The sequence below is a fragment of the Apus apus genome, chromosome 7 (assembly GCF_020740795.1).
Source record: "Apus apus isolate bApuApu2 chromosome 7, bApuApu2.pri.cur, whole genome shotgun sequence".
Classification (NCBI taxonomy): Eukaryota; Metazoa; Chordata; class Aves; order Apodiformes; family Apodidae; genus Apus; species Apus apus.
Window position 1 is genome coordinate 4,492,797 of NC_067288.1, and position 27,869 is coordinate 4,520,665.

The 27,869-nt window shown below is 43.7% G+C and overlaps 1 protein-coding gene across 1 annotated transcript in view; it reads left to right on the forward strand.

The window, feature by feature from the left end:
• The window catches only part of XPR1 (xenotropic and polytropic retrovirus receptor 1), a 102,603-nt gene that overhangs the window by 66,096 nt on the left and 8,638 nt on the right, over positions 1-27,869 (forward strand). The window contains exons 3-11 of the mRNA XM_051624634.1: positions 492-593; positions 6,477-6,700; positions 10,225-10,374; positions 10,782-10,865; positions 11,375-11,456; positions 14,651-14,838; positions 15,077-15,256; positions 19,058-19,223; positions 21,058-21,249. Of these exons, the coding sequence (XP_051480594.1) occupies positions 492-593; positions 6,477-6,700; positions 10,225-10,374; positions 10,782-10,865; positions 11,375-11,456; positions 14,651-14,838; positions 15,077-15,256; positions 19,058-19,223; positions 21,058-21,249 (1,368 nt within the window). The remainder of the gene's footprint in view (positions 1-491; positions 594-6,476; positions 6,701-10,224; positions 10,375-10,781; positions 10,866-11,374; positions 11,457-14,650; positions 14,839-15,076; positions 15,257-19,057; positions 19,224-21,057; positions 21,250-27,869) is intronic.

The following is a 27,869-nucleotide window of genomic DNA, read 5'->3' on the forward strand; positions in this document are numbered from 1 at the left end:
GCTGTGGAGACAGGCTGAGAGAGTTGGGATTGTTCAGCCTGGAGAAGAGAAGGCTCCTGGGAGACCTTAGAGCTCCTTCCAGTGCCTGAAGGGGCTACAGGAAAGCTGGGGAGGGGCTTTTTACAAGGGCATGGAGTGATGGGATGAGGGGGAATGATTTCAAGCTGAAGGAGGGGAGATTTAGGCTAGACATTAGGAAGAATTTCTTTCCTGTGAGGTTGGTGAGACACTGGCACGGGTTGCCCAGAGAAGCTGTGGCTGCACCATCCCTGGAAACGTTTAAGGCCAGGTTGGATGGAGCTTGGAGCAACCTAGTCTAGTTCCTTTTACAGCCAAATGTGTTCCCTCAGAGCCCTTTGGACTTTATTGTTCTTTCTCTTCATGACAAAGAAGATTAATCTGCTCCAAAGAAATATTTCCATGGCAGCCATTTAGGAAGCTGTGCCTATGTTCTTCTGTTACAATTTATTTTTTTCCATTCTGTTTTATAGACACAGATGAGGACACAGTGAAAAGGTGTTTTGCCACGTTTGAAGAGAAGTTCTTCCAGACCTGTGAGAAAGAACTTGCCAAAATCAACATTTTCTATTCAGGTAAGGTGCTTATTTGTGTATATTTGTGGAAAATACAGCAACACAAAAAGAGTCTGAAGCTCTCAAACCTTCAGAATAACCACAGTGGTCATGTAGTTCTACTATCAGGTAATTATAGGGCAGGTTTGTGTGGGAAACTGCTCTGGTTTAATCACAGATGTGAAACTAAACCGTGGTATTTGAAAGGAGGCAGGATGAAGGGCAGGTGATTTCCCTCCTTTGCAGTAGCATCCTGCTGAGCCTTATGAAGCCACTCTTAAACTTAAGTGGCAGCTTACAGACAGGGCACAGTTTCTCATCCTATCCATGGTGGCAGCCCCCTTGTGCACATCTTAGGCATGCTAAGCTGGTGTTCCCTGAGCTTCTGCAGGAATAGCTCTTCATGGACTTGCCTGTGTATGGTGACTTGACCATCTTCATGTCTGCAATAGGTTTTCAGGCACTTAACTCTCAGTTAAACTCTTGCAACTTTCTGGAGTAGATCAGCCAGTAGCAATTCACCATTGGTTGTGTAAAAAATCCTCTTTAGTAAATTGAATAGAAATATCATGGTGGTAGGAGTAAGGATTCTTAGGGGTTATGTGTCAAAGTGCTATTGTTTGTTGTTTTTCCTGAGAAAATTTGCTTTCCCACCCTGTGTTTTAAAAATCAACTTTAGAATGGGATAATCAGAAATTCACCTGGTAACATTGCTACAAAAGGTGTAGTAACAGTGTGCTCCATTTCCACCCACCACTGCACTTCAGCTGATTTTTCAGCCTCTCTTGGTAAGGTTTAAAGTGGGTTTTCAACTGGGAAAGCATTTAAACATGGATACAATGACACATTGTCTTCTGCTGCACTTTCTCCTAACATGTTGATTTATTAGCTTGGTGCTGTAAACAGGCCTTTGCAGCACCACGTGGTAGCCTTTTCTATTTTGTGTTTTAATCTGGTAACAAAGACAAAGTTGGATAGTCCAAAATATTTTAATAACCATCAGGCAATGACTTTGCTGCTAGCTGTTTTACTGCTAGCAGGATCTGGGTTATGAACATAAGAATAGCTGAAAGCATCAGAGATGCCTGTGCACAGCTTCCATCTAGGGAAGTCCATTCCTTTTGGGCTGGCTGGGCCTGCCCTTCTGGCTCCCTGGAGCAGGGGTGTTTTGCTGTAGCCACAGTGGGGGCAAGGATAAGGAACAGTTTGTAGGCAGCAGTGATATGTTTTATTGGGCCAGATGGATTTTACACATTATAGACATTTTTCTGCATGCAATTGACATGTACCTAACTCAGAACAGTTATTCTCTATTGTGTTTCTCAGTGAGGTGTTTCTCTCCTAGGTCTGACATGAGGCTTTTATGCTCAGAAACTTGTCTTACTTTTCTAGTTAGATATGTACTATGAGCTAGAGACTGTGGAGGAAGTTCTGTCAATTCAGATGCACAATACAGATTATAATTTTCCCTAATGAGAACCTGCTAGCACACATGCACCCACATGTATGCACCAATTCCAGCAGTGTTTAAAATGGCATTAATAATACAGGGTAAGGGTTTTTTCAGCCTGCTGTCACTTCAGAAAGTTACAGGAGAGAATACATGTCATTTGAAGATCTCTTGTGACAAGCATAATAAGTCTTTTATTTGCAGAAGAGTGACATGACTTCAATAGCATGGAAGCCCTCTATTAGGGTTATTAATGTTAAGCTGCATCAAGAAGTGTTCCATCAGTGGTTCCTCTTCTTGATCATGTCAGAAATGTGTCACGTTGGACCCTATTGTAACTCCAGGCATGTGTTGGCTTGGATGATGACCTGGTATATCCTATTTATTGTAGACTTATTATTATGACTTACTACACACTTGTCTTTCCCACAATAAATATTGTCCTTTTTCAACAAAGTGAAGCTTTCTGTTGATGTCTGCCTCATTTCCTTGTCATCTTTCCCTGCACTGAGGTATCCTCAGGGAGCATCACAAGGGATTGGCACAGCATGGACAACCCCATCCTCTGGGGATGGGCTGCTTCCAGACCCCAGCTCTGAAACACTTGGGGTAGGAGAACCTCCTGCAAAGTGCCTTTGCCTTTCATTGTGTGCTCAGGTTCTCAGCTCTCAGCAAACACATCCTTAATTCCCCAGACCATTATCTCAACCCAGTAGGAAGGAAAACTGCCATCAACTAGCTGATTTGATAGTTTGTGATTATTTGGACTAGCCTCAAGAAAATCTATAGTCAATGGAAAGAAAAAAAAAAAAACAGCAGTAACATTTTCAGATGGTTCCAACAGAGGAATTCCTGTTCAAGTGCTAAAGTTTGGTTTGTGGCCAAACTTTGGGATTTTCTAGAGGGGAGGTTTGTTATAGTTTAAGTTAACATCATCAGCATCTGCTTGGGCTACTGTGTAGCTAGTAACGTTTTTGTGGTTGATTTAGGAGCTGGTTTTAGTATTTTGTAGGAAGTGGTGGCTTTAACTTGGTAAGCAAAATACTGAGCATATGTGCAAGTAGGAAAAGGATGAAATGCTAAGTGAGCCTGCCTAAAATGCCCAGAGCCCTGAGCTGGGGAGCTGTGAGCAGGTATGGGCTACTTGATGACCTCCTGTCTGATGAGACAGGTTTTGTCACAACCATGACCACATAAACTGCAACTTGTGGGAACATTTTACTAGCTCCTTGGTGTGACAGGGATTTGTTTTCATGATCCTTACCTGTGAACTTTTCTTTAAACTTGGAAAAGAGAGTCAAAACCAACTTGGCATTCCATAGTTGAGGTGATAACTTTAGATGGTGGGTTTTAGTCAGGACTTAGAAGGATTTTTGGGGTGAAGCTGCTACTTTTCTGCAAGCTTTATGGTTGAAGTCTGTCTCTGTTGGTTTTACATCTCTCAGTCTTTGCCCTGAGATTGCACTTGAGCTGAGGACTCAGCGGGTACCAGGTCATGCAAAATGCTGCAACACAGGAGTGGTTCCAGTTTTTGCTAAGTGTGTGCTGCTTTTTTCCAACTCCTTTGAGCAGCATACTTTTTAAAATGTCACTTTTCAGCACGGTACATTAGTGGAGAATATATTTTCAAATATTTTGGAACATGTTGCAAATTGAGAAATTGATTTCTGTTTTGCTCTGGCAGCTCCCTAGGAGGCTATAAGAGCAGCAACACTCATTTTGCCTTATTTTGTTTCTGCAATGAATCTTGATGATAGAATAATTCCTTAACGCGATGAAATGATTTGTGGATTGGGTAACTGGTGTCAGTGCAAGAGACTGGGCAAGGTGGCAGGGCTGGTGTTTCTCAGAAGTGGCAGTTCATTGCTGGGCTAGTTCAGTTCCCTTTAAAGTCTCATCCTTAGAGGACTGAGATCCTCCCCAATGATTGGGAAGGGCTATATAGAAAACAGCACATGACTTTTTGGCAGTGCATAATTTAAGAAGAGTGTGTTTGAGGATGATCCTTTATATGGGTGTTGGTTTGCAAACAGGTAGGAAGAGTGCAGCAGCAGTCTTACAACTGTTTCAGAGCATTATCTTTTATTTATAAACTGTTCTTAAGCTGATGGATTTTAGGATTTTTCTGGACATGGGGAGAATGGAACAGTGCTTTCCAAAATTTCAGCTCTTCTGTATTTAATAATTTGATCCAAAAGAAATCTCAGTGAATCACCAGAAGGTTTTGAATATAGAAAGTGAACTTGTGAGTTTTATTTATATGAAGGCTTTTGATTCTAACAGCTACTCTAACAGGTATATCTATTACTTCTTCCTGAGAGAGTTCCCAAAGTGGGGAGAGATTGTTTTTGTAGCCCAACCTTGTGCATGCTAAATATTCTGTGGTTGTTGGCTGTGGGCAGACACTTCTCACTGTGGGCTGCATTGCCTCTGTTTGGTGGAGACCTTGCAGTTGTAGAAGTTGTCAGAGATGAGTTGTTCTTTCCTGTCTTTTAAAAATCTCTTTAATAAAATGAAAGAATCAATAAAGCTATAGAGAGTTTCAGGCTCTTCTGTACTTGAGTTTTCTGTATTAATCCACGTTCTTTGTTCAGGAAGGTATTCTCCTCCTGGAAAATACACAGAGCACTGTAAAATTATTTACAGAGATATTTTGCTCTTAAAATTAACAAGAATTGATTAAGACTGAGGAAAAGGTCAGAATGGCTCCCATAAGAGTAAATCCTACTTGTCGGGGGTGGGGGGCAGCAATTGAGAATTACCATGAAATTGTTATATAAGATACTAATGAAGAGAATTAAGTTGGCAGCCAGGAGACTGTCGGGCAGAGCTTTGGGTTGTGATTTCTGGTGTGTCTCCTTTTGGGTGGAGGTGGCTCCAGCTCCCAACTTTCTGCTCCAAGACTGTGAAACTTCTCAGAGTCTTCCTGACCAACGCCTGTGGTCTGCGATGGTGCTTATCAAGGAGATGCCAAAGCTGTGACTGAAGCCCTAGGGAGGGGGGGGAAAAAGCCTGGAAGGAACTAGTTGTACAGAACAAAGAGAAAGATAGTGGTGTCAAATGCGCTGGTTTTAGCATGAAAATATGGTTATTTAGCTGAAAAGATCTTTTTCTGAAAGAGCATAAAGCAGCATGTTTAAAGGAAACACCCTTTTCTCACTGGAGATGTGAGGAAGAGAGTGACTTTTTCCAAAGACACATCAAAATGATCTTTAAATTCAAGTTGACTTTCCCTTTCATCAGTAAATAATGAGGCAGTGCTTCTAACCTGCGTGAGCCTAAACAGAGGAAAAGAGGGATAAATGATTACAGCAGATCACGTACAGCAGCTGCTAGTGTTGTAGCTCCTGATCAAAGCAGGAGCTGTTTCTATCACCCAGAGCTTTGGTCTCTGTGTTGGTCTGAAATTCAGCATCAAGTTTAAAGTGTGGGGTTTTTTCCTTTGATTTCCTCACTCTCATATAAAAAGGTGGTAAACACGTAGTTGATAGTGGGTGTGCAGGCACAAAAAGTGCTTTGCTTAGTGTTTGTCCAGTTCCCCAGGATTTTCCAACAGGGTTTTGTTGGTTTTTTTTTAATGTGTTTTGTGTGCTTGCTTTAATTGAGAAAGTTGAGCAGCAGAGTTAGACGTGTGGTCACAGCTTTGCTATTTGGTTGCCTGGCTGCCTCCAGCTCTGCCAGCATGGGGTGGTTGGACCCTGCATCCCTGATATCCCCAAGGTCCAGGTGGCAGCTGTGCAGGTTGGGCTTCTTCCATCTGTAGTGGGTATTCATATGGTCCTGGAACAAGCCTACTGGAAACCTGAGGAGGGACACTTTATAAAAGTAGAGATAGGACAAGGGGTAATGGTTTTAAACTGGAAGAGGGGAGATTTAGGTTAGACATTAGGAAGAAATTCTTCACTGTGAGGGTGGGGAGAGCCTGGCCCAGGTTGCCCAGAGAAGCTGTGGCTGCCTCATCCCTGGCAGTGTTGAAGGGCAGGTTGGATGGGGCTTGGAGCAACCTGGCCTAGTGTCCCTGCCCATGCAGGGGGGTTGGAACTAGATGATCTTTAAGATCCCTTCCAGCCCAAACCGTTCTAAGAAATCAGATCCAGGGTGGATGTTGGGAGGTCTGAGTCCACTTTTAGTGCTGCTTTAGTCTGTGCTGAGGGGACAGCCCCTTGATTTTTTGCTGTATTGATCAAGACCTGTCTGACATAACAGCTTTGTTTTTTTTGGAGAGAGTAGATGTTTTACATAGGACTGCATTAAGACCTTTAACCAGAAGGAGCTTCACAAAGGAGAAACATGTTGTTGAATTCAACACTTAGTGACCTACCACGTGGCCTTCTCCCACTCAATGCTTTTTACCTACAGACCCGTTACTTGAGGCGAAAGATCTAGTGCTTTTTACAGGCTGATGAGGCAAGTCGCTGTCCTCTCACCCGACCTTTCCCTTTCCTTGCTGACAGAAAAGCTTGCAGAAGCTCAGCGCAGGTTTACCACGCTTCGGACCGAGCTGCAATCAACTTTGGATGCACAGAAAGAAGCCAGTGGGGCTCCCACGCTGCAGCGGCGCCGAAAGCCGGTCTTCCACCTGTCCCATGAAGAGCGTGTCCAGCATAGGAATATCAAAGATCTGAAATTGGCCTTCAGTGAGCTCTACCTCAGCCTCATCTTACTGCAGAACTATCAGGTACCTGCAAAAAGAGGTGGTTTTGCCAAGCTCCGTGGCGAAATGGCTCTGTGCTTTTTGTATCCTTGAGTGGCCTCGTTGTATCCTTGAGTTGCCTCATTATATCCGTGAGTTGCCTCATTCAGGCAGTTTTTGGTTTTTTGGGAGGGTCCTTAAACATTTTTTAAATAAAAGGCCCAGCAGCTAGCAGCATATTTCTTGTTACTTCTTGTTGAGCTAGACATGCTAAGCTGACCTGCAGAAGAACCTTCTTCTTTTTCTGGGCTGGCTGACACCAGCAGCCTTGGCCCAGGCATGGTCAGGACACAAAGTCACTTTGATGTCTCCTTCTATAATGTGTTGTTCTGGGCAGGGCTGGAGCTGGCAAGTTGGGGAAGAAGCTCTTTTATCTAATATTTGTAATGAAACTTTAAATACAAACGTACTGTTTCCTCTTGGCGTTACCATGGTAGTGACTGTGACCTTGCTATATCAGAATTTCTTGTTAAAACATCCATTTAAAAAAAAAAGATGTTATTAGTTCTGTAGGATATGGGCTCGTTTGCCTTGGAGTATGAAAAAAACAAATCTTTAGTTGTACTTGGATTTCTGGCATGAAAGAGCATGGTAAATATTACAGACGCTGATTTTGTTCCAAAAAATCTGGAAACAAAAATCTGAAACTGTTCTGATATTTTTTTTCTTTTTTCTTTTTTTTTTTTGGTGTTAAATACTGAAATGTTTTTATGTGTCTTGTTGTGGGCGTTTTAGCTTGTTAAATAGGAATATCTGAACTTAAACTCATTTAGATATTTACCAGATTTAGATATTTACCAGATTCACACTAGAAAATTTTAGTAAACAAAATTCACCAGAAGAATTAATTGAATACCACTCAACAGTGTGAACAAACCTTAATTCTTCAAAAAAGTGTCTGTACCTCTCCTAATGTGTCATTATGTCTTTGAACACGTGTCTGGAAACTATTTATTGATTTCTCAATAAAGCCCTTTAACTATTAGAGATAGTTTCTAGTTCAAAATCCTAGGAAAGGCACAGTATCCATAGCTTTTCAGGAATGGAATGAAGCACTATTGCCTGCTGTGGTTTCTTCACTTTTTAAAAACGAAACAAAACAAAAGTAAAGCTCTTACCCTTGGCTAGAGAAATCACTTCTGAGGCTTGATGAAGAATTTGAATAGGTAATCCCTTAGAATATTTAAATAGGTAAATAGGTAATTCCTTAGAAAAATCATTTTTCTGCTCTGCATCAGAGAAGAAAGGCATCTTGCACACTTACTTTTTTGCTGCCATGAATCCAGTATATTAAATATTGATGTAATACCCATCCGGACTGGATGGCTTCCACAGTTTCCAAAAGGAGCAAAGCTGCTTTCTACAACAGATCTTCAAAGAGAGAATGAGAAAAATAAGTTCAAATTGCCCTTGAAGTTGAGGACAAGGAATACAAGTACTAAACCAAACGTAAAACCAAATCTGAGCTTCTGAGCTTAGAATATAAGAGCTAGGAATATTCAAACTCTTGCAGTTTTGGAGAGAAAAAACAACAGCCTGTTGGGAAGGTGATAGAGCTGAGGGTTTAATGTAGGAAGTAAAGTGAAGTCACTATAAATATCAAATATCACATATATCAATATCATATAGAGTAATATACCAAGATAAATACAAATATCATCATTATAAATATCAAACTATGGCTTTGATAAAGTGCTGAAGGCTTAGGTTGGCTTAGCAAGAAAGGAAAATCCATGCCAAGCAAATCCCTCAGTCTGGGACTGAAGCAAGAGCAAAAGTTGCATGTGTCCATTCCCAAGGTACACAAACCAAGTGTCAAGGGAAGCTACAACTCATCTCCAGAGCAGCTGTCACTTGTTTACCTTACCAACAGTTAAATTTCGGATAAGATTAATTTATTGTCAACAGTAATATGTAATTCTAGAGTGTGTGCATTTAAAAATAAAGTCTATTTATTTTAAATACTATGTTTTAGAATAAACAACACTTAAAAAAAACCAGTATCACTGTGGCCATCAGTGGTTTTTATCATGCACTTTGTGGTTGCAGAATTTTCCCAGCCAGAGGGTGGAAAGCTGCTGGAGAGGTTCTAGGGTGTGTGGTGTAACCATGACCCAACCAGTCAAGTCACACCAGAGTCAGGCTGTGACTGCACACTTGGCAGATCAAGTGCTGTTAGTTCAGGCTGCAGAGAAATCTCTTCCCAAAATCATAGCTTTGCTGTGTCTTTAATTCCAAATGTATGAACTAGAGATCTGCTCTCCCTGGTGTGGAATGCTGGCGTTTCTAATAGAAAGTAATTAAAGTCTCTTGTCTGCAATAATGCAGATCATTAATGCTTTGGCTTCCTGCTCCTGTCTCCCTAGCCTCATTTCCCCACCTGTACGGTAGGGGTCTGGTATTAAATCACTCTAAGCATAATTAGATTGAAAATCATTTCAGTGAGTAGTTGGTGCCTTTCCCCAGGGCATTAGAATTTGTTGTTTTCTCTGTTTACTATCTAAGCTTTTTCAGAAGTCAATCTTGCCATGGTCTGTGTTCCTGCTGTTGCTGGAATGAAACGTTGGGCCTTTCGAGTGATGTTTTCTGTGTAATGAAACACAGGATTTTAAGTGCATCTCATCACAGCAATTGCCTGCATAATGCAGTGTGATGAGCTTGGCCTGTCTTAGTTATTGTGCATCAGAAGAGTCTTGGGTCAGGGCTCTTTGGAAATCACCAGAGTGGTTTTGTTTTTTTTTTTCCAATGGAGCATTGTGTGCTTATCCTGATGGACTAGAATATTTCATCTCCCACATCTGCAAGTCCAAACTAGTGGAAAAGGATGCTGCTGTGGGGATGCACTTGTCTGGATTGAATCTGCAGCATTTTAAACTTTCATACAAAGATTCCCCTTCTATAATGCCCTTATCCAGAGAACCTGATATGAAACCAAGGTGAAGTTTAAAGAAGCTAGAAATCAGTAGTCTAGTTTCAGGAGGGAAAACCACTTGAAGGACTGGCAGTGACTGTGAGAGCTGGGACAGAACATAGTCTCTCTGCAGTTTCCTATGTTTAAGAGCTCCTGGCAACTACTGCTAATCCAGAGACTGGTCTCTGAGTTGCAGAACCTGGGATGTGTGCAGTGTAGGGTGCAGAGGGACTGTCTGTAAATAACTGTTAGCATACAAGTTTTGAGCAGGTCCAGAGGTTATTTTTTTCCAGTGAGGTTTCATCAGGAATGTCATCGCTTCCTGAGTTAAGGAGGAAAGTGGCAGGGATTTGGCTTTTCAGGGAATGTGAGGTTTAGGTAAGTTACCTCTTTTTATGCCCTTGAATCCCACATTTTTTCTGTTGTTTGCAAGGGATATATGTATTACTGCTAATAAAGTAATAACTCAGACTTCCTGACAATAGAGGCAATAATTGGATTCTTACTCCATTTTTGCTAGCACTGGAAATACAGCCACTTAGTTTCCTTGGGAGCAGCCTGAGGTTAAAAGCTGGTAACTGGTTTCCCTTACCTGCAGAACCTGAACTTCACTGGCTTTCGCAAGATCCTGAAGAAACATGACAAGAACCTGGAGACAGCCCGGGGGGCAGAGTGGCGGGTGGCTGAGGTGGAGGTGGCACCCTTCTACACCTGCAAGAAGATCAACCAGCTCATCTCCGAAACGGAGGTAACGACGCTAACCTGGGCACTGCTCCTCTTTTAACTAGAAAACAATGTTCCCTTGTTCACTGCTGATTCCTGTAATGTTTTGCCCTCTCTGTAGCTTGTATTCACCACCAAGACACCTAGTAATCGATTTTGAAATGCCACTGATTCCTGGCACTGCTTACATAAGCTTGGGTATGCTCTTTTCAGCTGGTAACTTTTCACTCAGAAAAGCTCACGCAGGGTTGGCTTGTATTGTGTAGTTACTTGATGCAGCATGATGAGCTCTTCCTGTCTTTATTGCTGTATATTAAAAGAGGCTCAAATATAACCTGGAAACCAACTGCTGTGTTTGTTTGTTTGTTTAGTGCAGCACCGTGTGCTTATCATTTGTATGAACTTCTGTGGTGTGTGTCTTTATCCTCTTAGGAAGTGGTGACCAACGAGTTAGAAGATGGAGACAGACAGAAGGCTATGAAACGTTTGCGTGTTCCACCCTTAGGAGCAGCTCAGGTGAGAGATCAAGGGGTGTAGTGAAGCTGCTTCTCCAGCTTGTCAAGGTGCCAAATTAGATTCAACATTGGAACACAATAGTGAAAATAATTGATGTGAGCGTGTTCTGCAAATTGTGAGGGGGACGTGGTCACATAATCTGCATTAGTTCCAGAAGGTTTGAAAATAGTGTACTTACTATTTCTAATGCGTGCAGACAAGGTGTTGAAGGGGTGAGATACATAGTAAAAGGAAATTTGTGCTAATAATAACATAGGCTTAGTGTTTGTCCAGCCTGGAATATTTTTTCAGAGGGTACCGAGATGCCCAGGCTCTATTTCAACATGACAACAACACAGGCAAGAATATTATGCTGCATTTTCAGGTTTAAAAAACCTCACTTGAAGAGCAAGAGTGCATTCAGAGATCAAAACCTTGTATTCCTGATTGTAAATTTACTCTGCAAATTAATTTGACTTCACTGATAACCTATTTACCCCACCTTCATTCCACTGTTGCTTTGTTTACAGCCGGTGCCAGCCTGGACTACCTTCAGGGTTGGATTGTTCTGTGGGTTGTTCATTGCACTGAACGTGACTGTCATACTTTCAGGTGGGTATTCTCAGCTGGTTGCCATGCTCCTGGATATGTTCTCCTCACTTAACAAGGGCCTGGATCCAAACTGGCTTGGTCAGGATGTTCTGGGTTAAATCAGCCTGAGTCACATCACACTACTGTGAATTATTAGTTCTGCTCAGTAACGGGTTGTGGGTTTTTTTTGTGTTATATACATGGATTTTGGACTTAGAGCATATTATGGTTTGTTCTCCTGGTTTCCTTCTTACTCTTGGAGGGATATTCTGGAGATACAACATCCATGTACAAAGACAGATTTCTCTTATTGTTCCGTGGACACACAGCTCTTGCCCACCTTGAGAAAGGTGCTTGTAAAACTGGTGCTGACTCCCTGCAGAGAATGAGACCAGACATAGAACCACGTGAGCACCATGCCACTTGGGACACTTACATGTTGAATTTTCTAGGACTTCAATGCCTGGTGCCTACTGAGTTAATTGAATTTTTCTTGTTGGCAAATTTTGGCAGTATTTTGTAGAAGCTGCAATGAATTATTGTGTATCTCAGGCCTTTTATTTTATTCTGATTTGCACCTTCTGAGTTTGGACTCCGGTTAGAATAAAGCCCACAGCATGTAGATCCAGCTCCAGTGCTTAATCACAAGCAGCTTTGCTAAGTGTGTGTGATTTCAGTAGTGTTGTAACTTAAGCAGTACAAAGGAAAAGGCTTAATAAATCAACAAGACGAGCCCTTGCATTAGGGAAAGCCCATGTCTGTGTTTCTGACTTAAAAGAATTTTAAATCAGATGTTTCTGGAATTGGATCCAGTCATCTCTTGGGATAAAATTTCTCTGAGAAGCTGTTTGCAGTGCTGCCCATTTGGTTTTGCAGTGGTAGAGACAGAAAGTTGACTTGTCTGTGTGAAGGGTCTGTTTTATGTCTAGAAGCTGTTCTTTATTCATGGTATCATTTTTTCCCCTGTAACTTATGTGTTTGATCTCTGTGTGAGATGCAAATACGATTTCGGCCATTTGTGTCTGTATTATCTCTCAGTATTAAGCATGAAAAAGTCACACAGTTGTGACAATGAATTCAAAGAAGTGATTATGTGTCTAAAGCAGATGTTACTAGCCTAGTGTGAATAATAGGTGTGTTTGTATCAGCAGACATGAGCTGATAGCTCTACATTACTTCAGATATCGGGCAAAAACTTCTAACTGCAAAGTGGTTTTTAAATGGTACAAATTTAAATGACTTTGCTAACCTCTCTATTACTTTAGCCAAACTGTTTTTATTATTTGATTGATTAAGGTAGGATTTTAGCATTGTATGTGTAGAATCTGTGAAGCAGCATGAAAACATGCCTTCTATTAGCAAACCACTTCTGTACTGCCTGATTTTCAAAGCAGAACAGCAACATGTTATAGAGTTGAGTTCACGATAATTTGGGGTCCATCAAAGGCTGCCACAGGTGGATCCCAGGAGTGTGTCACCCTTAAGAGAACAAATTTTAAAGCATCACAGTTTCTGTGTCAGCCCACGTTGGCTGAAGGGATGAGCTGATCAACTGTCACATACCTGCTTACTCTAGGAGGTGACTTGGCTCGTATTGAGTGTAAGTGGAAAACAGTCAATGAATGGACAATCACTTTGCCTCGGGGCTGTAGTACAGGGCCCTGGACTGGGTTGTGCCAGCTGGAGACCTCCTACACCTTTGCTGGGTCCCTGAGGGTCTTCAGTCAGACTGCTCAGCTCTAGTGATGAAAACGGTTCAGTCAGGAAACACGGAGAGGAAATCAAATCTAAGCTTGATACTGCTGAAGTTAAGCTAGAAAGGGTTTAGTATCAGAGAGAAAATACACAGAATTACTCTTAGCTTCTGTGTTGTCAGTAGCTCAGCTCATTGTATTGTTCAGTATCTGCTTTTTCTCTAGTACCTGCTGCTGTTCCACAATGTAATTATGGTCCTCTACCACCCTGAGAGTCCAGAAATAAGATTAGCAGACATCAGCTATGGAAGTCATATGCTATACTGTCATATTAAACCGTGTTCACCTCAAGATAAACCTTGGTCTGGGTGTTCTGTCTCCAGTAGCACACAGCACGTCTGTCCTGCTGTCTGGTCAAGCAATATTTTTGGGACTGCTCTGTCCTGTTTCAAAGCACCTCCCTTGGTTTTGTCTGCAGGCACTTCAGATGAAAATTTGAAATGCTTCTTTTGCAATTCCTTGTTTCCAGCTTCTTCTGTTCAAGATTCAACTCCATTTTGCCTGACTACTATGATTTAAGTTTTAAATTTAAAACAACAGTTCTTGTGTCGTTGCTCCTTGCACAGTTTTCCTCCATAATTTCATGTCATATGAAGTACAGATGCTGAACACAAGAAACTTCTTGTGGATCTGCTTTCTCTGAGGAAAAGTTTGAACAACTTGGGGCTGTAGTTTAGACAGTAAGGTTTGTGGGAATAAAATCTCAGCATCAATTTATAAAACTGCATGTTCTTTTTTCCCCCCCTTGCTTAAAAAGCACATGGTTGAGAAACTCAGTGAAAGTGAGGATTCCAGTAACTGTGTTTTATTTGTGTTTTTTCTCATAAAACCCATACTGGGCAACTGGGGGACTGTATTTTGCACAGGGGCTTGTGCTGGAAAAAGCTGCTGCTCTATAAGGCTGCTTGTTATTTGAAATTAAGCAGGTTTGTTTCCAAGCCCCTGAAGATTTAATAAAAAGAAGTAACAGGCTTTCCAGTACTGCTGCCTAAGGTTGAGCTTTCTGTTTGGGTTTGGCTGGTTATTACATTGTTATGTGAATATATTAGGCTACAGTTGCACTGACTTCAGTGATTAGATGCAGTTGAGCATTGCTTTAAATGCTGTGAATGGTGCTGCTTTGGTTTTGTGGGGAGCTGAAGTATTTGTGCATCTGCCTGGTGGGCTTTCATCTCCGTCAAACCAGAACATTTTAAGTGTGTGTAGTCACCATTTATGCTGGTGCTTGTGGTGTGAGACAGGGGACTCAAGATGCTGCTGGTGACCCGACTACACCAGCCAGAAGGTGAATTTCCTCAGGAAACCCCAAATCCTCTGTCAGGTTAGAGAAAAATTCCTCCAGTTGCAGGTGCTTATGAGCGTACCATGTTTGCAGGAGCAGAGCCAAGCACCTGAGAGCCAGTTTGCTGTGTGCCATGACTTGTGCTGTCAATAAGACCATTTTGTTTTTCCCTTGGCCAGGTGTGGCTTTTATAGAGGGACCAAATGTGTGGCCACTGGTGAGAATCTATCGAGGTGGCTTTCTCCTGATAGAATTCCTCTTTCTCCTGGGTATCAACACGTATGGCTGGAGACAGGCTGGAGTGAATCACGTCCTCATCTTCGAACTCAATCCCCGCAGCAACTTGTCCCATCAACATCTTTTTGAGGTAAACAGAAGCAATTGTAGGAGTGGTGGAGCCATGTGGTGTATGGGGAGGATAAATCCTGCCCCATTTCCTGGCAAGGACTTCTAACACAATTAGAAGAGGAAGTTGCTGAAGTCTGATTAGATTACAGGATTGAACACTGCTCTCCCTGTCCTTATAATGAGAATTCACTGTAGGTTTCAGAGCTGTATTTTCATAAGGTATCTGTGTGTTTTGTTTTTTTTCTGTCTTTCTGTAGATTGCTGGTTTCCTGGGGGTTTTGTGGTGCCTGAGCCTGCTGGCATGTATATATGGCAAATTCACCTACATCCCTATGCAGGTGAATCCACTCATCTTGTACGGCTTTATGTTGCTTTTTCTCATCAACCCAACCAAAACCTTGTATTACAAGTCCCGTTTTTGGCTGCTCAAGCTATTGGTAAGTCTCTGATAAAATAAATAAATAAAAAAAAATGCTGTAGGTGAGCAGAAGCAGTGAGGTTATACACAAGCATCACTAATCCTTAGGAAAGATGGATGCTTGTATCCCTGTATATTCCTAGAGCAGAACAGTTTAAGGTATTGACTGCAGATGGTTGAGCATGGATTTACAGAAGCAACCTCTGCTTGTTGGTGCCAGTCTATCATTATCTTTGTATTGCAGGTAGCTGCTTGTTAATCTTCTTATAGACAGCTCTATACATTTGCACTTACAGAAACACTCCAGTGTCTTTACTTGTTTGTTCCCAAATGTAGCCTAACAGTTTGGTTATGGTTACAGTGCCCTAGGGCAAAGCTGTGTGGATGTTCCTCAGCCCATGCTGGAAGGGCCAGCATTGAGAGGGTTCACTGATGGAGAGGGAAGGAACCTTTGCAGAGGTTACTGCTTATAAAATTAAGTTCCTGGGTGGGTTGTTTTGGGTTTTTTTCATCAAATCTTTTTGTGGTCTTAAGCAAACTATCTATTTCAGACACAGCTCCTGTTTTCTGGGTAAGATTAATCTGGTGAACAGAATGTAAATATGCATGCTGCTGCACTGTTCCAGTTAGAGCTGTGACCTCCAAAGAGCAGTTTTCAGACTTGTTGGATAGCTCACCAGTGTCTTCCCAAAAGTCTGTTTCCATGTTCATCCCCACCCTGTATGCCTTTTTAAATCGACTTTAATCAAGCTGGTTCCCTTGATACCTTATTCTTGCTGGAACTGCTCTGAGAGCATCGGGTGGAAGACAGCTTGGCTGGCTGATGTTGTTCATAGAATCATGTTAATGCCAATGAAAACAAATCACTGTATTTGGAACACGACAAAGATGAAAAGTAGCAGCATCCTCCAAGCGTGTGCGTGCAGGTGTGCACACAGCTAGTTAACCTCTGTGCCTTTACCTCTGTTACTTGATTTGCAGCTTACTACTATTTCAGTTTCTTCCTTTTTTGCCTTCCAGCATTCAGCCATCTCTCACAGATGTACCTTTAGTCCCAAGCCTCATTAATCTTCCTGCTGTCCCTTGGTGCTGCCATGCGAGCAGTATCTGTGCTAATTTACCTTAATGTTTTAACAGAGTGAGATTCTCAGTCTTCACAGAGCACCTAGTTACCAGTATCTGCTCTGTCCCTGCTATCTCTAGACCATGCTGCAGCCTGCCATACAGACCTATCTTCAGGCATGCACAGGCCAACTTACACCAAAGTGTCCTGGGGAAAAAAGCTTCATCAAAATGCAAGATCACCTTAATGGTGGAAAAAGACACAGTTCATGTGACTGTGTGTTATGTGGAGGAGGAAGGGGGAAAAAGAGGCCAGACAAACCACAGAAAGAGAAGCTGTTGGGCATTCCTAATTTTTATTGTATGTAATTGGCTGGGTGGGTGTATTTTATTTCTGCTTGCAGTTGCCAGCAGCTATCTGGGTTAAAGGAAGTTTAAACAGCACAATTCTTAGAGCTGTGCTCTTCACACACATTTTGGTTTGGTGGGTGTTTTTCTTTGCCTGCTCGGTATGTTTTGTTTCCAGCCAAAATGAAGTCTGATTCATCAGGTGTAGCAGAGTGTTGCTGCCACCTCCAATTTTTCTAGACCCAAACCAGGAGTGTACTTTAGTGTCTTTTAACATTTCCTGATGGATCTGGGAGGCTGTCACAGGCATCCGCCTGTGACCATCACCAACTGCTGCTTGGTACTTATGAGTGGGTTCTCTTTAGCTAAACCCTGAGAGGCTGCAAGTTGCTCCTGAATTTATCTTCCTCAGAGTGAAAAAAAGTTATTTAGCCCATAGTAAGCTTAATTCTTCTGCCAGGCTCTTCTTTCTTGCCTGCATGCTTTGGTGGTGTTCCTTGTGCCTTTGCTGCTGAGTGGACTTGTGTAGGAGAGCAGCTTTCCAGCAGGAATTGGATCTGAGCACAGGGAATGGCAGAGAGTCTACATGCCCACCCCCTCTGCAGGGCACCAAAACAGCAAACTGGCTGCAGGGAGCCTGGTTGGGAGAGGTGAAAATCTAGGAAGTGTCTGGCTCCAGTTAAGTGTCTGCTGTCTCAGCACTAAATTAAAACTGCAGTGATCAGCACCAGGAAATCGGTGCTTGGAACTGTTGCTGTGTGATGGCAACCAATTACTTGGAACTGAGGTTCCACTCCAGCTTTTGGGATGGTTTTTATACTAGCAGCCCATCTTCTCTGGAGGAGACCTGCTCTGGGAGCTGGGCTGCAACTCCAGCTGTGCCCAGGCAGTGTATGGCAGCAGCCAGGAACCACAGAGCCCAACATGTGGGGTTAGGAGGGTTCAAACAGAAAGTTCACTGACATGCCAGTGCCATGCCAGATGTCCAGCTAGGTCTTGGACATCTCTGCTGACATTTGTCTGCTGTAACCTTTAGGTGGAAAACTTCTACTCTTTGATGATGTCTTCTGACAGTGCTTAAGTTTTTCACCCTAAATTAAGTAACAACATGAATTTAATTTATTTTGTGTTTTGGTTTTTTTTAGAGATATCTCTCCCTGAAGTTCTTTTCACATTTGTTTTAGTTAGACTTTGTTTACAGGAAAAAAAAAGAAAAGGTTTATGAAACAGGTAGAGATGGTATCTTTTCTGGGCCTTTTGAAAAGGACCATTTGAATAGGAAGGCTGGTGTGGATTTTCTGACCTCTGAAGAAGCTGTTGTGCAGCTGGACAGCTTTGAGATCCTTCCTCCCCAGTGACTTGTCCTGTCACAGCCTTTGTAATAGGTGCTGTCCTGTGTGACAGTCCTTTATGGGTCAAGATCCATATATGCTTTATGCCACTATGTCTCAATCTCCTATTTGGCTTTGAAATTTAGGACCAGAGCCTTAAATGGGCATTGCAAGTTGATGTGTCAGTCCTCTCCCAGGCTTCTGGAACTGTGTAGCCTTCAGGTTAATAAGGAGAGCAATATAAAAGATCAGCCTTAGCCTGTGCTTCCATTAATTTAAAGGTTCATAAATCTCTGAACTGCTGGCTGGTGCTGTCTCTTTGAGAAACTGGCCCTTAGTAACTATAACTAACTGAGTAGAGAGAGTTGTAATCAGGGGTAATGGAGCATGAAAACTGTCTGGTTTGAAAGTAGTAAAACTGCTGTTAAGGCTTAGAGGGAAAGTGGACTGGGATTGAGGGGGAGTCTGCTTGACTGTCGATAGGATTGCATCTGTCCTCCCTTTTAACTCTTTCCCTACTAGAGGCTTTGGAAGATCCAGCAGCAGCAATCTGCACTCTTCCAGCTTCTGACACCAAAGAGCAACTAAGGGTTAAAAAGCAGAGCCAGGATCAGACTGATGGCCATGCTGAGGGTCTGTAATCTAACTGACAGTAAGTGTGAGGGAGAGGCAAGTGTGGGAGATGTCAACAGACATGACAGAAATGGTTGAAAGAAAGTGCTGATCAAAATGAGGAGCAACAGGAGAAACAAAGCTGTGCAGAGCTCTCACATGGAAATGGGGAGTTTCTGGGAAGGAGCTTGGATGAAGGAGACTGGGCTTTTGTGCCAGTTACAAGCCAGCAAGGTGGGGGATGACATGAATAGTTGCATACAGAAGGAAGAAAGCAGGAATGCTATTTGTACTAAAAGCAAGGAGACTTTTCTGTCAGCAGGAGTGAAAGGTCAGCAATAAATCTTCAGGGGTTTCTGTTATTTCCATATTTGTCCAATGCTGTGATGTCCTGCCACTGCATTTAGATGTCTTGGATGCTATGTCATCAATTATTTCTTTTTTTTTCTTTTTTTTCTTCCTGACAGTTTCGAGTGTTCACTGCTCCCTTCCACAAGGTTGGCTTTGCAGATTTCTGGCTGGCTGATCAGCTCAACAGCCTGGTGGTGATACTCATGGATCTGGAATACATGATCTGCTTCTACAGCTTTGAGGTTCAGTGGGGGGACAATGCTGGACTTCTGGCAAACACAGGTAGAGTAATGCTGGCAACCCATGCAAACGTAGTCAAAATGACCTGAAAAACACTGATCATCTCTCTGTTTTGAAGAGAGCTACCAGTGGCCTAGGAAACTAAAATGATTGGTGTTTCTTGTAAACACAGCATTAAAGAGATCCTGCCCTTTCTTTCTTCCATCCAAAGAAATGGAATTTCACACCCATGTTCATTTCCTAATCCAGTCATTTGGCCTGGTGTGTATATTCATCGCAGAGTTTAGGCACAGCACTTCTTGATGGGAAAGAGAAATCCACTTTCCTGGCATTCTTGTTTTATTTCATAGTGGTTTATCCATGGATTTGCTTTCAGCCCAGTCCTGTTGCTCTGCATGAAAATGAGATGCACGAGCTTGTTAGCCACGATTTTCTGTGCTGTAGCCTGTGTGTTGCAGCCTGTGTGTTGCAGCCTGTGTGTTGCAGCCTGTGTGTTGCAGCCTGTGTGTTGCAGCCTGTGTGTTGCAGCCTGTGTGTTGCAGCCTGTGTGTTACAGCCTGTGTGTTGCAGCCTGTGTGTTGCAGCCTGTGTGTTGCAGCCTGTGTGTTGCAGCCTGTGTGTTGCAGCCTGTGTGTTGCAGCCTGTGTCACAGAACCCTACAGCCAGAGGGGGTGGAGGAACCTCCTCAGAGCTCATTAGTGCCACCCCTCATCCAGTTAGACTTGATGCTCTGGTGCCAGGGTTGTGTGTGCTCTGCTTCTTCTCTTCTTCCCAGCCAGAAGAGCTGCAGAATTGGTGCATGAATTTTGACTGTGGGCTTCCCAGTGACAAAATCCTACCTGTCTGCTCCTGGATCAGGCTGCTGTCTTTCCATTTTAAGCAGTGACTGCTGGCAAATCGTGTTGCTTGGTGGTTTTGACACTTGCTGAAAGAATTTGCAGTGTGCTTCAATAAGCATCACTGTTCACTTTGTTCTTCCAATCTGTCTCATCTTTATCTTTGCTTTAAGACAGTGTTGCAAGTAACTAAATATTTATTAAAAATAAAATAAATATAGCAATCAAGTGGATAATAACTTGTCCTCTTCCAATCCTAACAAGAGAATGATAACACAGTGCTTTGGGATAAATATCACCTAATAACTTGCCTCCATTATTCTGAATAAGAAAGAAATGTTGGTGGAGTGTTTGGTTTAGATGTTCTGAAGGAGAGAGCATAAGAATTACAGCATGTGTGGAAGTTCCAGGCAAAGCTGGAGTCTTCCTTGTTGTTTCCTTAATAAAAAGAAAACTTTCAAACACCAGAGGTGTGATACAATGTCGTGTTGGTGTAGTTGTCTTCTGCTCCCATTGTTTGTTTCTTTTTAAGTAAAAGAACAGCAACAAAACCAATCACATGCTGAAATCTGTTTTTGTTTCCTATTATAATACACAAGAAAAAATGGGTGAAGGACCTCTTAGGCAAAATAGCCTTTTTGAGCTCTCCTGCAGAGGTTGAAAATGCTCTCCCATTTATGTACAAAAATGCAGCCTCGACGGCCTCTTGTCATTCCATCCTTAACTTGATCTCCGTGCTGCCAACAGCACAAAATGAATATAAAACCAGATTAGAAATAATCTCCTTGGATGTTAATTATAGTGAAGGAGTTAGATGTTGGTCTGTCTGGATGTGTTGTTGATGTCCTGCCACCTGGGTACCTCTGAGAGGCAGCAAAGGGCTCCAGGATGCTTTCTGGTCTGGGTGTGTGCGCCCCTCAGTCCCACATGTTGATGGGGAATTGCACAAGTGTCAAGTGATATTGTGCTGACAAAAAAAAAAGACAATAGGAGTTCTCTAAACTTGCTGACTCTGTGTCCCTTTTTTTTTTTTCTTCCAGATAATCAGATTTGTTACAGCTACTCCTACGGAGTGAGAGCAGTTGTCCAGTGCATCCCTGCTTGGTTGCGATTCATCCAGTGCCTGCGCCGTTACCGTGATAACAAACGGGCCTTTCATCTGGTTAATGCTGGAAAATATTCCACCACCTTCTTTGTGGTGACATTTGCAGCCCTCTACAGCACTCACAAAGGTATTGGTTATTTTGGAAAAGTCTTTGCAGCTTGTGGGGTTTGCTTTTGACGTGGGAGAGGCTCAGAATTTGGCATCCCATTGAAGCATGAACTTTTCTTTTTGGGCACCTGTGAAACATCTCCATGGAAAATCTTTGAGGTATTTTCTTTGCTTAGAGTTGCACTTGGGAAGAGTGAAAGAGAATTTTGCAGATTTCTCTCTTGAAAGGAGAAAACTGAAAGCCCTGTCAGTTTTTGCTATGAAGGGAGGTTAAATGGGAGGTGTGTAAGCAAAGGGACAACATGGGAAATACTTCTCCCTTGGTCCATCTGGTCCATCATTCCTGAATATGGGGAGATGTGCACAGTTCCAGGAAAATGCTCTCTCTGGATTTTCTTGTGTGTTTTTATCCATGTTTTTTCTGCAGCTGGTAAGGAGTTGTTTCCAATCCATTTAGCTGCAGATTGAGCTCTGATCCCTCAAGTTCCCCATCTCCCTGGAAACGACAATTACTCGATTCTGCTCTTGTTCTGAAGGAAAAAGCTTTTAGTTTCTGCACTTCAGGCAGTCATCCTGCCTTTCATTGTTCTGAAGTCCTAAGAGCTGTATTCTTTTATTTGAAAATATATGCCTTCTGTATCTCCAGGAGTTAGCAGCCACAAATGCTTGTGAGCAATTACTTCTCCTGAAATATGATTGTAGTGGGGCAGGTAGAAGTGTTCAAAGCATACTTCCAGTTAACATGCTGGTTTTTTCAAGGGGTGGTAGGGTTATTAGAAACCTTTCAGTGGCCAAAAAATGGCTGTTTTGACGTAGCTGGGCCTGAGGTCACACCAAGAGTGCTTCTCAAGGCTTGCATTTTAACAGCAGGGGAGGGCAGCTGAAGGCTGGGAGCTGCGCACACGTAAACCTGACGTGGGAGCATTAGTGCTGGATGCAGTGTCAGGCCCCTCTGTGCATCTTCTCCTTCTGCTCTGTCCTCAGAGCTTGTTCCTCTTTTAACTTGTTTGCTCAGTGACATTCTGCAGCTCTTCAGTTCCAGCCCTGCAGTCCAGTTAGTCAACACTGCCAAACCCAAAGAAGAGGCAAATACAGATTATTGCCTGACTATAGTCACTGCTTATATGCTTTTATATACAGTGCCTGCTTCGGGGAGGCTGACTAATGCTTCTCCTTGCTGGAGGGGAACACTCTGGCAGAGCCTTCTGTGGAAAGGTTGGAGTAGATTTTGGAACCAAGAGGAAAAGCAGCATCTGTCAAAATGTCCTGTTGACAAATTTGACCTCTCCCTCCTCCCCCTGGAGTCTGCATCCACGCCAGTACCCCTGAGCCTGGTTCTCATGGCTGCCATACATCACTGTTGTCTGCTCATCTAGTCTGGCAGGGAGGGGGTTGTAACGAGGTGTTTATGATCCAGGCACGGGGCTGGTTCCAATTGCTGAGAGATGTTCGTGACTCGCAGCTTTTGTCTGTCTGTGTGGCTTGGTGGGAGTCAGGAGCACAGAGTTGTTGGTGTCATACAGGAAAAAAAAAATAATTTGGAAGCTTTGTGGCCTTTGGAAATGGCATGTTAGTGCAGGTTTTGTAAATGTCACTGTGCCTGGGCTTGTAGTGATTTTTCAGTGGGCTGCCTGAAGACTTTGCCCTGTCTTGTCAGCCCCGTAGGCCTGTTCCCATCCTGTCACAAGTGCACTTCCTAATGTGCTGTGCCTGTTAAAATCCCCATTTTATCTAAGTGCTTTACATAGATTCCCAGTTCTTTTTGAACTTGGAATCAGATGGTCTTTCACCAAGTTATGATGCTCCTGTTTAAAATAGATGCGTTGCTTGCCCACTCCTTCTCTGTGTCTGCCTAAGGATGGCAGAGACATACGCTTACGTCTTACCTACAAACCACCTGTTAGGGGCTTGCTGCCTGTTGTTGGGAAAGCAAACACTGGCCAAAACAAGTGTCAGATTGGTCAAGATCCTTGCTTCTTAGGCCCTGAACTGCAGTAGGTAACGAACTTGTTAACTGCTGCGGTAATGAGGGTTTTATTTAAACAGTCTTCCGTGCCTGTGTTTGTCAGCCTATGACTTATACCTCTGGAATGACAGTGTTGGGCTGCCAGGACAAGAGGGTAATTGGTGGCCTTTTCTTGGGAGGTCAGGTAATGTAATCCAGCCCCTGTGTTCCACTTGGGAGTCCAGGGAACGTCACAGCCCTCTGGAAAGGCTTGTTCTCCTCCCTTGGTTTGAACGTTGAGTGACCTATACCTGCTTTGTAGGTTTTTAACTTGTGTCTGCTGGTTGTGTGAAGATGGACTGTGAAGCTGGGAGTGTTTGCTGGTGTGGAAAGCCAGCTAATTCATCAGGGGTGCACTTGCAGTATTGCTCTGCTGTGCTTTTTTATGTGTGATGGAAAACTTGAGCTAGAGAAATGTACAAATTCCACCTTATGTTTAAGTTATATGCTTTTAGTTACATGTGGTACTCCCTTCTCCAAGCCTTCTGTAGAGAAGGGGTGTACCATACCCCCCCACAGTGTACCATAGTCTCTAAATTTGCCCCAAATACCACTGTTTCACAATTCATATTGCTCAGGCAGTGTGTAATTCTGATTCTTTCTTCCCTGAGAGAAGCCATTTCTTTTTCTTCCTTTTGATTTAGAGGGAGAATGCAGTTTTTCTGTGCTAATTGCAGTCGGGATTTTGGACCAGTATTGAAGTAAAGTTTTCTCTCCTGGATTTGCAATCCTTATGGCCTAGAATAGATTTAGGGAGTTAACTCCAAGCTGTCACCTTGATACTCAGACATCATCTGAGCTAGTGAAGCTGAAGATTGAGTAACCACCCCATAACGTAAGTCCGGAGCAGGCAGTGTTGGCACAAACAAGTGCTGACACAGCTGCCTGTGTCACCCCATCTCAGGAGCCCAGCCACGTTTCAGGGAAGACAGCAGCCACCCAAGGGCAACTGTTGCTGAGCTCCCAAAGGAAGAGCTCTCAGTATTTTTATATTGCTCAAAGGAATGGGAAGCAAAGGCCACGTTCTGTAAATCCAGTCCTGCTGGGTGTGTTTGCACAGGCAAATGAGGCAGATCTGTAGCTCTAGGCTGCCTGGCAACTGCAGTGCATGCCCCCAGCCCCTGCTGCTTGCAGCACAGCCAAGCAGAAGCCTCTGCTCCTGGTCTTAACTTCCCTGCCTGGGCTGAGCCCCTCCTGAGCAGCTAGCCAGATGAATATTATCATAGAATCATGGAATGGTTTGGGTTGGAAGGGACCTTAAAGATCATCCAGTTCCAACCCCCCTGCCACAGGCAGGGACAGCTCCCACTAAACCAGGTTGCTCCAAGCTCCATCCAACCTGCCCTTGAACATTTCTAGGGATGGGGCAGCCACAGCTTCTCTGGGCAACCTGTTCCAGTGTCTCACCACCCCTATGGTGAAGAATTTCTTCCTAATATCTATCCTAAATCTCCCTAAATTTCAGCTTGAAAGTACTCCCCCTTGTCCTGTCACTCCATGCTCTTGTAAAAACACCCTTCCCAGCTTTCCTGGAGCCCCTTCAGGCACTGGAAGGTGCTCTAAGGTCTCCCTGGAGTTTGCTCTTCTCCCAGCTGAACAACCCCAGCTCTCTCAGCCTGTCTCCACAGCAGAGCTGCTCCAGCCCTCAGATTGTCTATGTGGCCTCCTCTGGACTTGCTTCAACAGCTCCATGTCCTTCTTGTACTGGAGGCCCCCAGAACTGAGCACAGCACTGCAGGTGGGGTCATGAAAGCAGAGTAGAGGGGGAGAATCCTCTCCCTTGACCTGCTGGCCCTGCTTCTTTTGATGCAGCCCATCAATTCTTTCTGGGCTGCAAGCACACATTACATTGCCTTACTTAATCCCTACGGAAACCTGCGTGATCCTGGGGAAAAGAAATACTACTCCTGAGTCTGTTGTAGAATTTTTACCCCAGGTGCACTCTTACTTTGACACACAACTACTTTTTTTGCAGTGTTTTTACTCTGCCTGATGCAGTTGCGCTTGCCTTGAAAAATGCAACAGTATAGCTGCTTCCACTTCAATTCCAGCTTATTGTGGCATTCCACAGGGATGCCCTCTTGTATAAATTGCACTTGCATTTAAGAAGGCAGGCTGAGATTCCTATAATAGTCAGCCTTGGTTTCCTGCCTCACTCAGACCCAATTTGGCCTTTGCAAAATAGGCTTGTCACATTTAGGTGTTGAGCTCTTGTGAGGAACAGTGCAACTGGAGTTGTCGTGCTGCTCTAAGAGTGCTGGTTACTCCTTAGGCTTGATGCATGATTTATGCTCCAACTTTATTCTTTGCAAAATGAGATGCATCTTTCTTTTGCTGCTGTCAGTCAGTTTTCTCTTACCTTGCTGCTCCCGTGGTGTCATTGGCTTACACGGAATATAGATTTGGCTTCTGTGCTTGAAGAACTGAGCTTCTCGAGTGCTTTGGACTCTTCCATCATTTCCTTCTTTTGTGGGATGTGCTGTTTCAGGGTGAGCACTTGTGTGTTTACCTTGGTGTTCTTCAGGAACGTGTTGACTGAGCTTTAATCGCAAGTTCAGGGTCTAAATGGAGTATGTGGTATTTTATCCTTTAACTGAAAGATGGTTTATGCAAGTTTTCATTATAAGTTTGATTTACACACCTTACTCAGTGAGGTCCTTGTGGTCTGGGTAGCATCCAGCTATTTATTAACCTCTGAATTATTCCAAAGTTAATCCCCTGTGGCCTGGAAACTTGAGTAAGCGTCTCCTCTTCCACACTGCTCCCACGCCTTTTCCAGGTACTCCAGAGAAAACTGCTGAACACTGGCTGCCATCCTCTTGGAAGTGCCCTGGAGAGCCTTAGGTCGGTCTAAGATAATGTAACCACCACACACTTTCTCATTAAACAGCCCAGGAAATTGACAGTAATTAAAAATACGGAAGTTAACTAAATAGGGCTGTCTCTACAGAGCAGTGCTTCTGAAGCCCTGGCTTCAGAAACAGGCTTCTCCTGATGGAGGGGGGGGGGGTGGTGGGGTGTAATTTGTCTTTTTTAAAGCCTGAGAAAACTGTGAGCCTCCTTCCCTGCTTCTGTTCCAAGGAACAGAGATGTGAAGTGTCGAGGCAGGAGTCATCCTGTGATTAATGGGCTTTGGCAGGAAGGTGTTGGACCATCCCCTGCTAATAGAGAGGTTCCACCAGATGATGATGATGAATGGGGCGTGTGCTGCTTTTTGCCAAGGCAGTGGAAGATTCCCAGGTCTGGTAGCTGCTGCCCACTCCTCATTCATCACGATGCCTCCAGCCATTACCAGTGGTGACACTGGCTGGCAGAGCCGCCTTCATGCTGGAACGGATCACTGGTTCTCCCACTGCTGCTCCCCTGGGGAGGGGTGAGACTTCCAGGTGGAGGGTGATGGTGCACGACAGAAAGGAGCAGAGGGTGGTGGTGATGTCAAGGTGTTGCTCTGGGAGCTATAGGAGGATACCTGACTGCACCTTAGCTCTGCTCTTCTCTCTCAGCCAAAGTACTGGGTAGTGAGTTGGGTCACTTAGCTCTTGTTGGCACTTTGTCAGAATCTGCAGGGTGAATTCCTTGGTAGGTGGAACAATAATTAACTGTGATCCTAAATGATTACAGCAGGAGGCAAGGTGGTGGGAGAACTGAGAATAAAATCACTTTTACAGAGGTCAAACATGGGTGCAGCAGTTTATAGTACTTCAGCTGAAAAGTGTCATTTAACTTCTAGGGAGTGAGGCAAAGGGAAATAAATGGACATCTAGAATTCAAGTACAAATCCCATGAAACACTGAAACAAGCAGCTTTTGTGAGATCCTGTTCCCTAGCTTATCCCTCGTGTCACAGTACAAGATCTCCCATCTCTCCCCCTTTGTGCTGGCAAGAGCTGTCAGTGCTGCAGCAAGCCAGATGATTTGATTTAGGTGACACAAGAGCCTTATAGAGTGCTTGGATTGACCTCTTGAAGTAAAACAAACTTTGTAATGGGATTAACTGGCTTCTTTCTTAATACTTGCAGTTTTCACCCAGCTTGCCTCAGCACAGCACACTGGCAACTCCATCAGGGTGATTATTTGGAGCTGAAACGTGCAACGTCTGTCACATTGCTGGGAGCTAGGGTGATTTTTTTGTCTGAAACCCTGTCATCCCATGCCCAGGAGGCCATCAGTAATGAGTTGTGTTCATTAGCCAGTCTTTCTGATCCTTTCCATCAGAGCAGCAGCAGTGTGATTAGTGAAGAATTGGAGGCATTGCCATGGGCAAACATTTCCATCCTGGCCTCTGACCCCATCCCAGCTTTGACGTGGGTCTCTGTGGCATCCTGAGTGAGACTGGCTTCTCCACCCCACCTTGTTAGCTCCTCTAATTGCTTAGAAACCCATCCTGGTGATGGTGCTCCAGGGTCAAGCTGCTAGGAAGGGTGAGGAGCACCTTGGCAGGACCACCCTGGCTGGGGAGGAGGTGCTGGCAGGAGCTCACTCGCTGGTAAGTGAGCAGGGAAGGTGGGATGAGATGGGAGAGGGATTTTGGGAACTGCCACTGCACCCTGAACATCAGCACAGACGAGGCATGAAATCCCAGAGGGAAATCTTCCCGTGCTTTGTAGGTCTACAAATGTCAAGTGGGACATTCCC